The sequence below is a fragment of the Heterodontus francisci genome, chromosome 15 (genome assembly GCF_036365525.1).
Source record: "Heterodontus francisci isolate sHetFra1 chromosome 15, sHetFra1.hap1, whole genome shotgun sequence".
In the NCBI taxonomy this organism is placed as follows: domain Eukaryota; kingdom Metazoa; phylum Chordata; class Chondrichthyes; order Heterodontiformes; family Heterodontidae; genus Heterodontus; species Heterodontus francisci.
Genome location: NC_090385.1, coordinates 63143687 through 63162771, shown reverse-complemented (window position 1 = coordinate 63162771; position 19085 = coordinate 63143687). Strand labels below are relative to the sequence as shown.

The 19085-nt window shown below is 42.2% G+C and overlaps 1 protein-coding gene across 1 annotated transcript in view; it reads left to right on the top strand.

The window, feature by feature from the left end:
* LOC137377919 (transmembrane gamma-carboxyglutamic acid protein 3) overlaps window positions 1-17554 on the top strand; it is an 82786-nt gene extending 65232 nt beyond the window's left edge. Inside the window, exon 5 of the mRNA XM_068047991.1 lies at window positions 14246-17554. Within this exon, the coding sequence (XP_067904092.1) occupies window positions 14246-14800 (555 nt within the window). The 3' untranslated portion in view covers window positions 14801-17554. The remainder of the gene's footprint in view (window positions 1-14245) is intronic.
* Window positions 17555-19085: the final 1531 nt, after the last annotated feature.

The window sequence follows — 19085 nt, the reverse complement described above, 5'->3', positions numbered from 1 at the left end:
AGGGGATTTGCGCATGGAGGCAGAGGGCATAACTGAGGTATTAAATGAATACTTTGCATCTGTCTTTACCGGGGAAGAAGATGGTGAAAGAGGAGGTAATTCAGACACTTGAAGGGTTTAAATTTGATAAGGAGGACGTATTAGATAGGCTGTCTGTATTTAAAAGTGAATAAAGCTCCAGGACCGGATGGGAAGCATCCAAGGATACTGAGGGTGGAAATCGCGGAGGCACTGACCATATTCAGTCTTCCTTAGACTTGGGTGGTACCAGAGGACTGGAGAATTGCAAACGTTACACCCTTGTTCAAAAAAGGGTGTAAAGATAAGCCCAGCAACTACAGGCCAGTCAGTTTAACTTCGGTGGTGGGGAAACTTCTAGAAAGAATAATCCCGGACAAAATTAATAATCACATGGATAAATGTGGGTTAATTAAAGAAACACAGCATGGATTTCCTAGGGGAAAATCATGTTTAAATAACTTGTTGGGAGTTTTTTGAGGAGCTAACTGCAGTTGATGTGACTTTCAAAAGGCATTTGATACAGTGCCACACAACAGATTTGTGAGCAAAGTTATAGCTCATAGAATAAAAGGGATGGTAGTAACATGGATGCAGAATTGGCTGAGTGACAGGAAACAAAGAGTAATGGTTAATGGATGTTTTTCGGGCTGCAGGAAGGTTTGTAGTGGAGTTCCCCAGGGGTCAGTGTTGGGACCCTTGCTTTTCCTGATGTATATTAATGACCTAGACCTTGGTGTACAGGGAACAATTTCAAAGTCTGCAGATGATACGGAACTTGGAAGCATTGTGAACTGTGAGGAGGATGGTGTAGAACTGCAAAAGGACATAGACAAGTTGGTGGAATGGATGGATAGGTGGCAGATGAAGTTCAATGCAGAGAAATGTGAAGTGATTCATTTTGGTAGGAAAAACATAGACAATATAAAATAAAGGGTACAATTCTAAAGGGGGTGCAGGAGCAAAGAGACCTGGGTGTTTTTGTACATAAGTCATTGAAGGTGGCAGGACAGGTTGAAAGAGCAGTTAATAAAGCATACAGTATCCTGGGCTTTATTAATAGGGGCATAGAGTACAAGAGCAAGGAAATTATGTTGAACTTGTATAAGACACTAGTTCAGCCTCAGCTGGAGTATTGCGTCCAGTTCTGGGCGCCGCACTTTATGAAAGATGTCAGGGCATTGGAGAGAGTACAGAAAAGATTCATGAGAATGGTTCCAGGGATGAGGAATTTCAGTTCTGAAGATAAATTGGAGAAGTTAGGACTGTTTTCCTTGGAGAAGAGAAGGCTGAGAGCTGATTTGATAGAGGTATTCAAAATAGTGAGGGGTCTGGACAGAGTAGATAGAAACTGTTTCCACTTGCGAAAGGATCAAGAACGAGAGGGCACAGATTTAAAGTTATGAGTAAGAGAAGCAAAAGTGACATGAGGAAAAGCCTTTTCACACAGTGAGTAGTTAAGGTCTGAAATGCACTGCCACGAGAGTGTTGTGGTGGCCGGTTCAATAGAAACATTCAAAAAGGAATTAGATTGTTATCTGAAAAGGAAGCATGTGCAGGATTATGGGGAGAAGGCAGGGCAATGGCACTAAATAAATTACTCTTTCGGAGAGCCGGTGCAGGCACGATGGGCCGAATGGCCTCCTCCTGCGTTGTAATGATTCTGTGAGGTGTTGCTTTTCTGGGAGCCAATGTATGTCAGTGAGCACAGGACTGATGGGTGAATGGGACTTGGTACATATTAGGACACAGGCAGCAGAGCTTTGGATGACCTCAAGGTTACAGAGGGTAGAATGTGGAAGGCTGGCCAGGAATGCATTGGAATGGTCAAGTCTTGAGGTAACAAAAGCACACATGAGGGTTTCAGCAGCAAATGAGTTGAGGCAAGTGCAGAGTCTGGGTGATGTTATGGAGGTGATAATCTGTGGCCTTACTGGTGGCGCGGATATGTGGTTGGATACTCATCTTGGGATCAAATATGATACCAAGGTTGTGAACAATCTGGTTAAGCCTCAGACAATTGCCAGATAGAGGAATGGAATCAGTGGCTGTGGAACGGAGTTTGTTGCTGTCACCAAAGGCAATGGCTTCAGTCTTCCCCATATTACATTGGAAAAAATTACTGCTCAGCCAGTACTGGATGTTGGACAAACAGTTTTATAATTTAGAGACAGTGGATGGGTAGGGAGAGGTGGTGGTAAGGTGGGTGTCATCAGCATTCTTGTGGAAAATGATGCTGTATTTTTGCATGACAGCGCCGAGGAGCAGCATGTAGATGAGAATTATGATGAGGCCAAAGATAGATCCTTGGAAGATACCAAAGGTAACGGTGCAGGGGCAGGAAGAGAAGTCATTGCAGGTGATTCTCTGGCTACGACTGGATAGATAAGAATGGAACCAGGTTTGTGCAGTCTCATCCTGTTAGATGATCGTGCAGAGGCGTTGGTGGAGGATGGTGTGGTCAGCCGTGTCAAAGGCTGCAGAGAGGTTGAGAAGGATGAGGATCAGTCACGTAGGATGTAATTTATGACTTTTTTGATAAGAGCCGATTTGGTATTGTGCAGGAGCGGAAATCTGATTGGAGGGATTCAAACAAAGAGTTGTGGGGAAGGTGGGCATGGATTTGGAAGGTGACAGCACATTCAAGGACTTTGGAGAGGAAAGGGAGGTTGGAGATGGGGCAGTAGTAGCTTGCAAGGATAAAAGAGTCGAGTGTTTTTTTTGAGAGGGGTGAAGATGGCAGAATTGAAGGAGAGCGGGACAGGACCTGAGGAGAGAGAACCATTAACAATATCAGTTAACATGAAAGCCAGGAAGGGAAGTTGGGTGATTAGTTTAGTGGGAATAGTGTCAAGGAACATGAGAGTAAGGAGATATTAGGACAGATGACCAATAGCTTGGTCGAAGAGGTAAATTTTAAGGAGTATCTTAAAGGAGAAGAGAGAGGAAAAGAGGTGGAGAGATTTGGTTTGGGAATTCCAGAGCTTAGGGCCCAAACAGCTTAAGGCACATCCGCTAATGGTGAAGCGATTCAAATCGGGTAGTCCAAAATTGGAATAGTGCAGAGATCTTGGAGGGTGGTAGGGCTGGAGAAGGTTAGAGAGATGGGTAGGGGTAAGGCCTTGAAGGGAGTAGATAACCAGAATGAGAATTTCAAAATTGAGGCGTTGCCTGAACGGGAGGCAATGTAGGTCAGTGAACACAGGGATGATAAGTAAACAGGACTTGGTGCGAGTTAGGATACGGACAGCAGGATTTTCAAGGAGCTGAAGTTTATGGGGGGAGGAAGATCGGGAGGCTGGCCAGGAGAACATTGGAATAGTTAAGTCTGGAGATAACAAAAGCATGGATGAGAGTTTCAGCAGCAGATGAGCTATGGCAGTTAGGCAATGTCGTGTAGGTGGTCTTGCTGCAGATATGTGGTCAGAAGCTCATCTTGGGGCCAGAATTTGGCTCATTACTAATTCTAGTAAGGCCCTCGTGTTGATTCATATTGATTCACATTGAACATAGAACATATTGCTCCAGAACACGATCTTGAATGTACTCAAGAAATTCACTACCTTTCTGACTTGAGCGACTTTTTTCTTGCCAATAAAAAAAAGCCTTACCTTACACCTAACGTGCTTTAGCTGATCTGGAGTTACTTAATGGGTACAGTAGAAGGAGCTTCATGCTGCACCTAACCTTTATCATACTTAATCTGGGAGTGTTTGATAGGATGTGTTGAGGGAATCTTACTTGGCATTAAACATTCCTGAGTCACATCGTAGTATGGATTAAGTGGTGAAATTAGATAACGAAGTGTAAAAGTATTCTCTTCTCTGGTGCTGATATCGTTTAAGCACATTATAATTCACAAAAAATACACTGGAATTTGTGGTGTATGCTGGTGGACAGTGTTGCCAAAGTGCTATGTTATAAAGGGGAGGTTGACAAGTGTTACAACCAAGGCGGGAGTAATGCACTGTTAATTCAGTCCCACTACTCCACAGGTCACAGCATATTAGTAAAGTTTCCCACCTACCAGAAACCAGCTGAATTAAACACTTTATTTATCCCCCAGAATAAAGCAAGCCAAACCAGGTTTCTTTAAACAACAAAAAAAATTAACTACTTATTAATAAAGCAAGTTTTAAACCATAATGAGATAAATAAATATGTATGTAAAGATTATACAACTCCTTATTCTTCCTAACCCTTATGCACACACATACATTTAAAAACCAATGATAAACCGGTTTTAAAATTACGTTTTAATTTAGAACTGTTTATTAGGAATAACAAAATAACTGGGTAACGTCTGGTAATGGAGTGGTGAGGTGTCCCAGAGTCGAATAGTCAGATGCCACTCGAAGTCTCTCCAGGCAAGTTTGATAAACAGTCTGTGACAGATAGGCGTTCAAGGCAATTCATCTGCAGCAGGCATCACACAGAACTTTCAGCAAAAGGTTGTAGCAAGAGGCCTACTTAAATTTTAACGTAGCAGTCTAACAGTAGAAACTTACTTGCGATTTCAGGAACTTCCAAAAGCGCAAAAGGCGACAGAATTTGCTCTTGAGGCAGAGATATTCCATAGACTGGAGACAATAGGAATTTTGCTATTTTCAACAATACAGGCTTCCTCTCAGAAAAGGAGCCTTTCTCCACAGAGAGCAGGAACTCCTCTTTCTCTGGGTCTTTTCTCCCTGCAGGGGTCTTTTTCTGTTGTCCTGGCAGAGCATAGCCCCAACTCAAATGTAATATTTCTTCCTATAAGATGCAAGGCTTATTTTCAAAGAGAGTAGGTCTTTTTCTCTGGTCTATCAGCAAATCACAGCTATAGTTCATTGCTAGCTGCTCCCAGCTCCCTAGTCTCTTATACATTGCAGAATTAAAACTGAAAGTTTTCAAGAACAACCAACTCACTGGACAGTCGTAAATCTTTCTGTTGCTAGGATACGAGGTTTACAGCCTGCATACATCAAACACCAAGTCAATATTCAGTCACTGTTCACGGAAAGTCCTTTTTCTCAGTCTTAAAGGTGCACAGACCTCTTAGTTTAAAAAAAAATCAAGACTTTTGTGACACAAGTTCTTCTCTGCAATTCACCAAGCACCATGTTCATTGTCTCAGCTGAGAAATTTGGGGAAAGTGACCAGGATAACTATGGACTCTGCTGCCCACCCCCCACCCCTCCTCACCAGAGGACAGGAAATTAAATTGTGGTCAGTCTTTTTCTGCCCTCACTTCCTTTCCTCCCCCACTTCCTTTCCTCCCCCTTGAAGGTACTCGTCCTTGTCACTCCCTGTAGCATCTCACCCATGTAGAGATTCTTTGTGTGTAAGCCTGAAGTTAGAATGTAGATTATTCAACTGCTCAGGATATCACAGTAAAGCCTGATCCTGTTCTCAGTCAGTGTCTGAACACGCACAATATTAACAGGGATCACTGAATAGTATTCAAGAGCAGTAAGCCTGGATCATTTTCGCCTCCTAATCCGGAAGTGCTGAAGCTAATTATAGTGTGCCACATTAGCTGAGAGCAGCTAATCAGTACAGACTGGGAGATCAAACTTGAGATCTTGCTAATCTATTTCTTTTTATTCATTCACGGGACGTGGGCCTTGTTGCCAACGCCAGAATTTATTATCCATCCCTAATTGCCATTGACAAGAGTGGCTTGCTAGGCCATTTCCGAGGGCAGTTAAGAATCAACGATATAGTGCCGTAGAGCCATAACAGCACAGAAGGAAGCCATTCGACCCAGTCTGTGCTGGCTCTCTGTAGAGCAATCCAATCAGTCCCATTCCCCCATTCTATCCCTGTAGCCTTTGCTGTGGGTCTTGAGTCACTTATAGGCCAGACCAGGCAAGAACAGCAGATTTCCTTCCCAAAAGAGCATTAGTGAATCAGATGGGTTTTTACGGCAATCCAGTTATTACATGGTCACATTTTTATTCCAGATTTATTTAATTAATTTAAATTCCCCAGCTGATGTGGTGGGATTTGAACTCATCACTGATTATTCGGAGGGGAGGCAGTGGTGTCGTGGTATTGTCGCTGGACTAGTAACCCAGAGACCCAAGATATTTCTCCAGGGACATGGGTTCGAATCCCACCACAGGAGAAGGTGAAATTTGAATTCAATTAATAAATCTGGAATTTAAAAAACGAGTCTAATGATGGCCATGAAACCATTGTCGATTGTTATAAAAACCCATCTGGTTCGCTAATGTCCTTTAGGGAAGGAAATCTGCTGTCCTTAAGTGGTCTGGTCATAAATGAATATGATTTTATAGCTATCATAGAGACGTGGTTGCAGGATGACTAGGACTGGAAACACAATGTTCAAGGATAGTCGATGTTCCAGAAGAATAGGCAGAAAGGAAAAGGAGGTGGGGTAGCTTTGTTATTAAAGGAAGGGATCAGTGCAGTTGTGAGTAATGATAAAGGTGTAATAGATCGTGATGGAGAATCAGTTTGGGTGGAAATAAGGAATAGCAAGGGAAAGAAATCACGGGTGGGAGTGGTCTATAGCCCCCCGAGGAATTCCCTCTCTGAAGGACAAAGTATTAATCAGGAAATAATGGAGGCGTGTAAGAAGGGCACTACAATTATCATGGGTGATTTTAATCTGCATATAGACTGGACAAATCAAATTGGCATGGGTAACATGGAAGACGAATTTGTAGAGTGCATCAGGGATTGTTTCTTCGAACAATATGTTGCAGAACCTACCCGGGAACAGGCTATTTTAGATTTGGTAATGTGTAACGAGGTAGGATTAATAAGCGATCTCGTAGTTAAGGATCCTCTGGGGGAAGCAATCATAACATGGTAGAATTTCAAATTCAGTTTGAGGGAGAGCAACTCGGGTCTCAAATCTGTCTTCAACTTAAACAAGGGCAATTACAGAGGTAAGAAGAAAGAATTGTCTAAAGCGGCTGGGAAAATAGACTAAAGGGAAAGTCAGTAGATGAGCAATGGCAGACTTTTAAGCAGATATTTCATAACACTCAGCAAACATTTATTCTGGCCAGAAGGAAGGACTCGATGAGAACGATGAACCACCCGTGGATAACAAAGGAAGTTAAGGAGAGTATCAAATCAAAAACAAAGGCTTACAAAGCGGCGAAAGCTAGTGGTAGGCCAGAGGATTGGGAATTTTTCAGGAACCAGCAGCGGATGACTAAGAAACTAATAAAGAGGGAGGAAATTGATTTTGAGAATAAATTGGCAAGAAATATAAAAACAAACAGCAAGAACTTCTACAGGTATATAAAAAGGAAGAGAGTAGCTAAAGTAAGTGTGGGACCCTTAGAGAATGAGTCTTGGGAATTAATTACAGGGAACGGGGAAATGGCAGATAATTTAAACCAATATTTTGCATCGGTCTTCACGGTGGAGGACACTATAAACATCCCAACAATGAGCAAGGTGTAAATAGGAGGGAGTAACAATCTCTATCACAAAGGCAGACAAGTTGCCAGAACCTGATGGCCTGCATCCAAGGGTTTTAAAAGAAGTGGCTGCAGAGATAGCGGAGGCATTGGTCGTAATATACCAAACCTCACTGGATTTTGGTAGGGTACCAGCGGATTGGAAAACTGCTAATGTAATGCCCCTATTCAAGAAAGGAGGAAGACAGAAAGCAGGAAACTATAGACCAGTTAGCTTAACATCAGTCATTGGGAAAATGTTAGAGTCAATTATTAAGGAAGAAATAGCAGGACATTTAGAAAAACATAATGCAATCAGACAGCGTCAACGTGGTTTTATGAAGGGGAAATCATGTTTGACAGAGTTCTTTGAGGATATAACAAGCAGAGTTGATAAAGGGGAACCGGTAGATGTGTATTTGGATTTTCAGAAGGCTTTCGATAAGGTGTCACATAAAAGGTTATTGCACAAAATAGAGCTCAGGGTATTGGGAGTATTGGCATGGACTGAAGATTGGCTAACACACAGAAGGCAGAGAGTCGGGATCAATGGGTCTTTTTCAGGTTGGAAAGCCGTAACTAATGGGGTTCCACAAGGATCGGTCCTAGGGCCTCAACTATTTACTATCTATATCAATGACTTGGAGGAAGGGACAGAGTGTAGTGTATACAAATTTTCAGACAATACAAAAATAAGTGGGAAGGCATGTTGTGATGAGGGCACAAAGAATCTGCAAAGGGATATAGATAGTTTGAGTGAGTGGGCAAAAACCTGGCATATGGATTTCAAAGTGGGAAAGTGTGAGGTCATGCACTTTAGGAGGAAGAATAAAAAGGCAGATTATTATTTAGATGGAGAAAGACTACAAAATACTGCAGTACAGAGGGATATGGGTGTTCTTGTGCACGAAACACAAAAAGTTAGCATGCAGGTGCAGCAAGTAATTAAGAAGGCAAATGGAATTTTGGCCTTTATTGCTAGGGAGTTAGAGTTTAAAAAGCAGGGAAGTCTTGTTACAACTGTACAGGGTGTTGGTGAGGCCTCACTTGGAGTACTGTGTACAGTTTTGGTCCCCGTATTTAAGGAAGGATATACTAGCATTGGAAGCAGTTCAGAAAAGGTTCACTAGACTGATTTCTGGAATGAAGGGGTTGTCTTATCAAGAACGGCTAAACAGATTAGGCCTTTATTCATTGGAGTTTAGAAGAATGAGAGGTGATCTTATTGAAACCTGTAGATTCTAAGGGGGCTTGACAGGGTAAATGTTGAGAATATGTTTCCACTGGTGGGGAATCTCGAACTAGGGGACATAGTTACAGAATAAGGGGTCACACATTTAAAACTGAGATGCGAAGGAATTTCTTCTCTGAGGGTGGTGAATCTCTGTAATTCTCTACGTCAGAGAGTTGTGGAGGCTGGGTCACTAAATGTATTGAAGGAGGAGGTAGACAGATTTTTGAAATCTCGAGGAATCCTGGGTTATGCAGAGCAGGCCCAAAAGAGGAGTTGAGGCCTGGGACAGATCAGCCGTGATCTTAGTGAATGGCGGGGCAGGCTTGAAGGGCTGAATAGCCGACTCCTGCTCCTATTTCTTATGTTCTTATGTCTGGCCTATATGTGACTTCAGACGCACAGCAATGTGGTTGACTCTTAACTGCCCTCTGAAATTGCCTAGCAAGCCACTCAGTTGTATCTAACCTCTATGAAGTCAATGAAACCGGACGGACCACCCAGCATCGATCTAGGCACCGGATTTGACAAGGGCAAACCCAGCCCTGTCGACCCTGCAAAGTCCTCCTTACTAACATCTGGGGGCTTGTGCCAAAGTTGGGAGAGCTGTCCCACAGACTAGTCAAGCAACAGTCTGACATAGTCATACTCACGGAATCATACCTTACAGACAATGTCCCAGACACTGCCATCACCATCCCCGGGTATGTCCTGTTCCACCGGCAGGACAGATGAGGTCTCATGGCATCAGGTCAAACATGGGCAAGGAAACCTCCTGCTGATTACCACCTACTGCCCTCCCTCAGCTGATGAATCAGTACTCCATGTTGATCACCACTTGGAGGAAACACTGAGGGTGGCAAGAATGTATTCTGGGTGGGGGACTTCAACATCCGTCACCAAGAGTGGCTCTGTAGCACCACTACTGACCGAGCTGGCCGAGTCCTAAAGGACAGAGCTGCTAGACTGGGTGTGCGGCAGGTGGTGAGGCAACCGACAAGAGGGAAAAACATACTTGTCCTCGTCCTCACCAATCTGCCTGCCACAGATGCATCTGCCCTTGACAGTATTGATGGGAGTGACCACTGCATTTGTGGAGACGGAGTCCCGCCTTCACATTGAGGATACCCTCCATCGTGTTGTGTGGCAGTATCACCGTGCTAAATGGGATAGATTACGAACAGATCTAGCAGTGCAAAACCGGGGCAGCCATGAGGCACTGTGGGCCATCAGCAGCAGCAGAATTGTACTCGACCACAATCTGTAACATCATGGCCCGGCATATTCCCCACTCTACCATTAGTGCGAAAGATAATGCTGAAGTATTTGCAACAATCTTCAGCCAGAAGTGCCGAGTTGATGATCCATCTCGGCCTCCTCCTGAAGTCCCCAGCATCACAGATGCCAGACTTCAGCCGACTCGATACCGCGTGGTATCAAGAAATGACTGAAGGCACTGGATACTGCAAAGGCTATGGGCCCTGACAATATTTCGGCAATAGTTCTGAAGACCTGTGCTCCAGAACTTGCCGCGCACCAAGCCAAGCTGTTCCAGTACAGCTACAACACTGGCATCTACCCGGCAATGTGGAAAATTGCCCAGGTATGTCCTGTACACTAAACGTAGGACCAGTCCAACCCTGCCAATTACTACCAGAAACTGAACTGGAGTAGCCATATAAATACCGTGGCTACAAGAGCAGGTCAGAGGCTAGGAATCCTGAGCCGAGTAACTCACCTCCTGACTCCCCAAAGCCTGTCCATCATCTACAAGGCACAAGTCAGGAGTGTGATGGAATACTGTCCACTTGCCTGGATGGGTACAGCTCCAGCAACACTCAAGAAGTTCTATACCATCCAGGACAAAGCAGCCCACTTGACTGGCTCCCCATCCACAAACATGCACTCCCTCCAACACCGACGCACAGTGGCAGCAGTGTGTACCATCTACAAGATGCACTGCAGCAACGCACCAAGGCTCCTTCGCACCTTCCAAACCTGTGACCTCTACCAACTAGAAGGACAAGGGCAGTAAATGCATGGGACACCACCACCTGCAAGTTCCCCTCCAAGTCACACGCCATCCTGACTTGGAACTATATCGCCATTCCTTCACTGTCGCTGGGTCAAAATCCTGGAACTCCCTTCCTAACAGCACTGTGGGTGTACCTCCCTCACATGGACTGCAGCAGTTTAAGAAGGCAGCTCACCACCACCTTCTCAAAGGCAATTTGGGATGGGCAATAAATGCTGGCCTAGACAGCGATGCCCACTTCCCATGAATGAAAAAAAAAATTAGACCGGGCTTCTGGATTATTAGTCCAGTAACATACCACTATGCTGCCATACCTGATTTAGCTCAACTACTCGCTGGATTAACTTTCTGAGCCAGTGGCAGAGCACATTTCTTTCTTTCTTTGTGGATTCACATATACAAGCATGTGGGCATTTCATAGAATCATAGAATGGTTACAGCAAAGAAGGAGGCCATTTGGCCTGTCATGTCTGTGCTGGCTCTCCAGAAGAGCAACTCATCTTGTCCCACTCTCCAGCCTTATCCCTTTAGCCCTGCAAATATTTTCCTCCTCCGATGTTTATTCAGTTTGCTTTTGAAGGCCTTGATTGAATGTGCTTGCACCAAACTCTCACTTTCAGATCCTAACCACTCACCGCTTTTTCTTTTGCCAATCGCTTTAAATCGACGTCCTCTAGTTCTGGATTCTTCCACCAGTGGGAACAGTTTCTCCCTGTCTACTCTATCCAGACCCCTCATTATTTTGAACATCTGTATCAAATTTCTTCTTAATCTTCCCTTCTCCAAGGAGAACAGCCCCAGCTCTCCAACTTATCCACAAAACTGAAGTTCCTCATCCCCAGAATCATTCTCGTGAATCTTTTCTGCACTCTCCCTAATGCCTTAGTATCTTTCCTAAAGTGTGGCACCCAGGACTGGACACAATACTCCAGTTGAGGATGAACCAGTGTTTTATACAGGTTTATCATAACTTCCTTGTTTTTTGTACTCTGTGTCCCTACATGATTTATTAACCGCTTTCTCAACCTACCCTGCATCTTGCAGTGATTTGTGCACATGTCCCCCCACGTCCGTTTGCTCCTGCACCCACTTTAGAATTGTACCCTTTTATTTATATTGCCTGTCCTCATTCTTCCTACCAAAATGAATCACTTCATACCTTTCTGCATTAAAATTCATCTGCTACTTATCTGCCCATTCCACCAGCCTATGTCCTCTTGAAGTTTATCACTATCGTCTTCACAGTTCACAATACTTCCAAGTTTTGTGCCATCTGCAAATTTTGTACACGCAAGTATAAGTCATTAATATATGTCAAGAAAGGCAGTGATTCTAACACCGACCCCTGGGGAATCCCACTATATACCTTTCTCCTGTCCGACAAACAACCATTCACAACTACTCTGTTTCCTGTCACCCAGCCAATTTCATATCCGTGCTGCTACTGCCCCTTTTATTCCATGGGCTTCAACTTTGCTGACAAGCCTGGTTTGTGGCACTTTATCAAATGCCTTTAGGAAGTCCACATCAACCCCATTTCCCTCATCAACCCTCTGTTCCCTCATTCAAAAAACTCAAACAAGTTAGTTAAGCATGATTCGCCCTTAACAAGTCTGTGCTGGCTTTCCTTAATTAATCCACATTTGTCCAAGTGACTGTTAATTTTGTCCTGAATTATCATTTCTAAAGCGCCCCCATCACTGAGGTTAAACTGACTGACCTGTAGTTGCTGGGCTTATCCTTGCACCTTTTTTGAACAAGGATAGCATTTTGTAACATTTGCAATTCTTCAGTCCTCTGGCACCGCACTTGTATCAAAGAGGATTAGAAGATTACAGCCAGTGCCTCTGCAATTTCCACCCTTACTTCCCTCAGTATCCTTGGATGCATCTCGTCTGGTCCTGGTGACTTAACAACTTAAGTACAGGCAGCCTATCTAATACCGCCTCTTTATCATTTTTTAGCCCGTCCAGTGTCTCAGTACCTCTTTTTCTCCATGACTTAGGCAGCATCTTCTTCCTTGATAAAGACAGATGTAAAGTACTCATTTAGTACCTCAGCCATGCCCTCAGTCTCCATGTGTAAATCTGCTTTTTGGTCCCTAATCAGCCCTACTCCTCCTTTTACCACCCCTTTACTATTTATATGCCTGTGGAAGACATTTGGATTGCCTTTTATTGTTAGCTACAAATCTCTTCTCATACTGTCTCTTTGCTTCTCATTTGTTTATTCACGTCCCCCTGAACCTTCTATATTAAGCTTGGTTCTCAATTGTTTTATCCACCTGACATCTTTCGTACGCACCCTTTTTCTGCTTCATCTTACTCTCTATCTCTTACTTCATCCAGGGAGCTGTGGATCTGTTTGCTCTACCTTTCCCCCTCATGGGAATATCACTTGACTGTACCTGAACTGTCTCCTCTTTAACAGCAGTCTATTGTTCAGTTATTGTTTTGCCTTCCAGTTTTTGATTCCAATTTACTTGGGCCAGATCTGTTCTTACTCCACTGATGTTGGCCCGCCCCCAATTAATTATCTTTACTCTGGATTGCTCCTTGTCCTTTTCCATAGCTAACCTAAACCTTATGATGCTATGGTCACTGTCCCCTAAATGTTCTCCTACAGACATTTCATTCACTTGACCCACCTCATTCCCTAGAAACAGATGCAGCAATGCATCCTTCCTTGTTGGACTAGAATTCTCCTTAACATACTCTAGAAACTCTTGCCCCACTCTGCCTTTTACACTATTACTATCCCAGTCTATATTAGGATAATTAAAGTCCCCCATTGTAACTACTCTACAATTTTTACACCTCTCTCTAATTTCCTTGCAAATTTGTTCCTCCATATACTTCCCACTAGTTGGTGGCCTATAGAATACCCCCAGCAATGTAATGGTATCTCTATTGTTTCATAGTTCTAATCAAATAAGTTCTCTCCTTGACCGCTCCAGGATATCCTTTCTCTCCAGCACTCTAATGTTCTCCTTAACCAATACTGCTACCCCTCTTCCTTTCCTTGCTTCCCTATCTTTCCTGAACACCTTGTATCCAGGAATATTTGGTCTGCAGTCCTTTCCTTTTCTGAGCCAGGTCTCCGTTATTGCCACAACGTCATATTTCCACATGACTATCTGCGCCTGCAGCTCACCAACATTATTCACCACATTGCCCGCATTCATAAACACTATTGGAAGCAGCCAATGGCGGAAGACCCATGCATTTCTTGTCGAATATTCCTATAATATAAAAACACATTTAGAGCAGCTTTGGGAGGGGTGACTTTTTTCCTTTCTCACCTGTCAGGAAATGCCTAGCATCTGTGTCTTCCTGCAGTTTTATCACCTCAGATCAGGAACTCACATGAATGTAAGTTCACTAATGCAGACAAGAAGTTGAATTAAAACACTCAGCATGTTAGCTGAGAAATCTTTTCTGGTCCGCGATAAAGTGCAATAAGTAAATAATTGTAACATGTGAACCTGATAAAATTGAGAACTGATTTCAAATCTGCAATTTTTTTTCTTTTTTTAAAAAGATGGAGTTCTGGAAGGGATACACCAGCAATTTGTACACAACCCCCAGCAACAACTCTGGTCTGCGTGTGGAGCGCACTGATGCAATCTATGTTGTTGTCCCTCTCCTGGGTGTAGCACTCTTAATTGTTATTGCACTCTTTGTGATTTGGAGGTGTCAGCTGCAAAAGGCGACTCGACGCCGGCCGACGTACTCTCAGAGCAGGTACCTGACGAGCCGCACGACACGGAGCCTGCCTCGGGTCCTTGTGCATCGGGAGACGTCACATGCTCAGACAGACCCATCTCATCACGAGCAGGGTACCAGACCTACTTTAGACCGCAATGAACTCAGTGGCCCGCCATCAAACAGAACTCTATACGTGCAGGAACAATCTGTGTCGGTCTCTTCTAGACTGTCCAATGCCACTCCCCCACCTTCATATGAAGAGGTTACTGGACATGTGGAAAGCAGCGGGGAGGATACAACCACATCATACAGTGATCCACCACCAAAATACGAGGAGATTGTTAGAGTGCCTCCTGCTGTATCACGTCAGAACACCACCAACAAGTAACTGGCTGGGGATTTGAGAGAACTTAATCAGTGATAGCATGTCGATGTGAGAGACCTCTTGCTTTCAGACAACAGTGTCTACCTGTGGTTATTCGGGTAAAATTTACTTCCAGAAACCATGCAAGTGTCCAGGTGGCCCATAGCATTCAAGTAAAGCAAAAGTTTAGTTAGATGAGGTGGTCGGTGGAAATCAGTGACTTTTTAAAACAAAATTGGGTTGTGCTGTGTCATTCTGGGAGGAATACCTTGCAGAGACTATTCTAATTCATTATGCAGGGTAAAGGAGGTGTTTACCCCATTAAGTACATGAAAAATACCCCAACTGTAGCCAAAATAAATTGAAAATTAGTCAGAATCAGCAGCATGACTCAGTGTTACCACTGAGTTTATAGCAATGCCAGATTGATATTTGCTATATGTGATCCTATTTGTTAATACAGCACCACTGCCAGTTGTGTCACATTTTCACATTACTCACAAGCCTTGTGCACAAGCATGGAGAGTAATTGCTGTAAGAGTCTTAAGAAAATGCAGTGGCCTTGATCAATCCTTTGTTTGGGATCTGCAATGTATTTTTAATTTAAGCACAGAAGAGAAAGTATGCCTTATAAGCAGACTTCTGCTTCCTCAGTTTATACTTGAAATAAACTTCAGGGAATGGGGCAAAACTCTTATGATCGGTCAAGAAATCTGCATTTCTAAAACTTGCCACTGCCACCAGATTGCAAGGTACCCGAACTCCCAATTCCAGGTCTGGGGGATTTTGTCCCACGTACCTGTTCTTTGCTCTGATCAGCTGTGCTTTGAGGTTCAGAATTATTTTTAAAAATTCATGTCGACTGAGTGAAAGCTCAAAGCTTAATTTGTGCTGGTTGTAACTGGAGATTTACCAGTCTGACGCTACGATAATTAATGTGTTTGGAAAATAAATTGCTCGTGGATTAGATGCCAAAAGGAAATACATTAATAGCAATAGATTAATAATTTCTTCATCAAAACGGGAAGCAATCTCCATCTCACTTTGTTATGCTGCATTTTATTGAATTAAAAAAAAAAGTGTAAATGTCTGCTTATTAAGCATTGAGGTAATGGGAATGGATGTTGAAGTTCTGTACAATCTTTTATTCCTGAAGCGTGTAAACAAATAGCCCTAACCATCTTCACTGATGATGCATAAGTTTTCCATTACTTATCCTGGAATCTTAATGGATCCTGTAGACTCTTTCAGGGGTTGAAAATTCATATGGTTTGGGCCAACAATATTTGCCATTTTGGGTCAGTAGATAATGTTTACTGAAGCGTTATGTGCTGATTTTTACTGATGCATTATGGTCTACTTTAGTGTTTGGATAAAGATTTTACCATAAGGTTACTTTTGGTTACATATTCAAATAGGATGTTCAGGTGGACAACTTCTATAAAGGTAGGAAAAATCCTTCAATCAGTGATTTACAGCCATGTAAAATATGGCTTCAGAATAACATGAAAGATTCTGACTTTGTATTACAATTACTATTTAATAGAGATAGCCTTCTCCCATTCATAAGGATTCCATTGGAGCAGCTGAAATGGTTCTTGCCACCCAAGCTTCATGTTATCTTGGATTCTTTCATAGTCCAGTTACCACCCTTGAAGTTGTTCAGCAGTTGAGCATCTTAGCTCATGTTTCTCAGCATCCTTGTTAATGTGATCTAACTGATTTTAGGAATACGTTATACTTGAACTTAAAGTCTAGGGCTAATAACAACCTAAAAACTGAAGTGGTAATTTGATTTTCTCATTAAAATTCTTATCTTCATGTTTAAATCCCTTTTTGGTCCGACCACTTCCTATCTCAGAAATGTTCTCTACTCCATTAACCCCCTGTTCTGTCTACTCTTCCGACTTTTATGCATTCTATGTTGCCTTTGTCCCACCATTGGCAAAGTCATCAAGGCCCTATGCTTTGGAATTCCCTCTCTAAACATCTCAACTTCCCCCTCCTACTTTAAGACATTCCTCAAACCCACCTCTTTGACACAGTTTTTGGTCACCCCTCCTAATATTTCCTTCTTTGGCTTGCCATTTATTGTTTTTCTGAGGACACTTCTGTGAAACACCTTGGTTTTTTCCCTACATTTAAAAGGGGCTAGGTAAATGTAAGTTGTTGCATTTGTGAGGGTTCATAATATGGTGTACTTCTTTAAGAGTGTAGTTGATTTTTTTTTTATTTACTTCTGGAATTATTTTTCCACACTCACCCTGCCTGGTTGACTGACCTGTGCTACAGCTTCATTACCCTCTTATTACCCTTCCCAAAACCACTGCATTCTTGTTGATTGAAAAAATAGATTTAACAATTGTGGAAAATTGATAACCATACTCATAAATATAACAATGTAATCTTTACATAATATAACTTATGCTTTTGTATTCACTCCAGCACTGAGTTCAAATGCTGTTGGATTGGATGGTGGCTGGGCTACCTTCCTTTCCCATTGCATTCATAAAAAACATTTATTAAAATAGCTATATAAAGTTTAATTTATTTTCAAAATTAATTTCCTAGTGATTTGTGCATTGTAAAACAAATTAAGTGTACCCTGCTTCTAACACTAAGTGGGTGCTTTTAATGGCAGTGGCATCTGAGGCAATTCCTTTCTAGAATCGTGTTGTGCGGATCCATAAAGTTGTAATTTTCTTTAAAAAAAAACAAGTTTATGTTTGAGATTCAGTAATACTACGCAAAAGTCCACTGAATACTAATAAAATCTGATTATGGCATCACAGATGCAATCTCTTGTATTTGATCTTTGGTGCTACTTTACAACTTTGTAAATACACGCATCTGTTACACCTTGAACATCTGAAAAAAAAATTCCTGTTAATTTCTAATATTTCTAGTTGAATTAGCTGTAACACTACTTAATTTGAACAAAAGCCATTTGGACATGGGCCTCAGAAGAAAGGAAATAGGAGGATTAGAGCAACATAGACATCACATTTGAGTAGTGATAAATGTCTGGGTCTGAGGCTAGAAACTTGGATGGTGGATCTGAGATTTGCAAATGTGCCGTCAGATGAATGAAAGTAACTAAACGGTTGTCAATTTTCAGAGTGATTTCTTTTATGATCATTTCAGAGTAAGGAAGAGTTGGGAATAATAAAAAGTTGGCACTGGAATCATTGTACTGAAAGATCGTGAGAAAGTTAAGGTAAAGTGTACAAGTACTGGATGGTGTTTCACTGCCTACTTCTTAATCAGCTAGACATATACATTTAATGTAGAAATAGTTCAGGCTTGTCGGTCTTTGAGGATTTCAGCTGCAGGACAGTCCACAAGTTAAGTTTTGAGCCTAGTTTGTTACACTAACACACACCCTCACACACAGATTTATGTAATGTGCATTTATTCTGTACAGATGGGTTACATTTAGCAGCAGGGACCCCTGAATGGGGCTTGTTCATAGTCTGATATTTTATCCTTCATGATGAACAAACAGTATGGAAGATATGCATGTTGAGCTGCCATTCATTCTCCTTGCTGGTAAGTATATGAATCAGTTTGTACAGTTTACTCATGTTCAATTAAATTCTGTTGCTCAGTTTTTAGATTTTATTTATATTGGTAAATGTAACTAAGTATGTTGTAAGTTACAAGTGGGTCAATGTCAGACGTTTACTCATGTTCCATACATATTGTTCATTTTGAAAAGTAATGATGTGCAGCAAAATATTATTCAGGCAGTTTGACGTCCCTATCGCTCTAGGTGCAGTATTTTAAAAGGTCCTGCCCTTTCATGATGTTTACATTTGTAATATGAGGACATATCAGAACATTTTGTTCTAAAATATAGAAAGATCAGCAACATCAGAACACCGCAATATTGAAGAAATCATGTGGATTAACTGGTGCTTTAACAGATCGATTAATTGACTGAAGGGCTCCATTTACTGCGGTATGAAGCTTTGTCCTTAAAATAGTTGTGTTTATACAATTTCTGTTCTGACAAAGGTATTGAATGCACACCAATGCAATTATGAAATCTATCCCACAGTGCAACAACAGTATTCCATCAGTTCCTCCTTTTAATTGTTGAAAACCTATCATATTCTCCTAATTCACAGCTGTTCTGCACTTTTAATAATGTAAACTCAAAGTGTACTGTTTATTTCCATACAGTGGCCAAGACAAATTTAGCAACATTTGCTTTATCTCCATGCAGTGCTGTAGAATAATTAACCGCAAAATTCGGCTTCATAGTGCCGCTAGTACCAGCGCTATGGAGCCTGGAGCCCCGAAAATG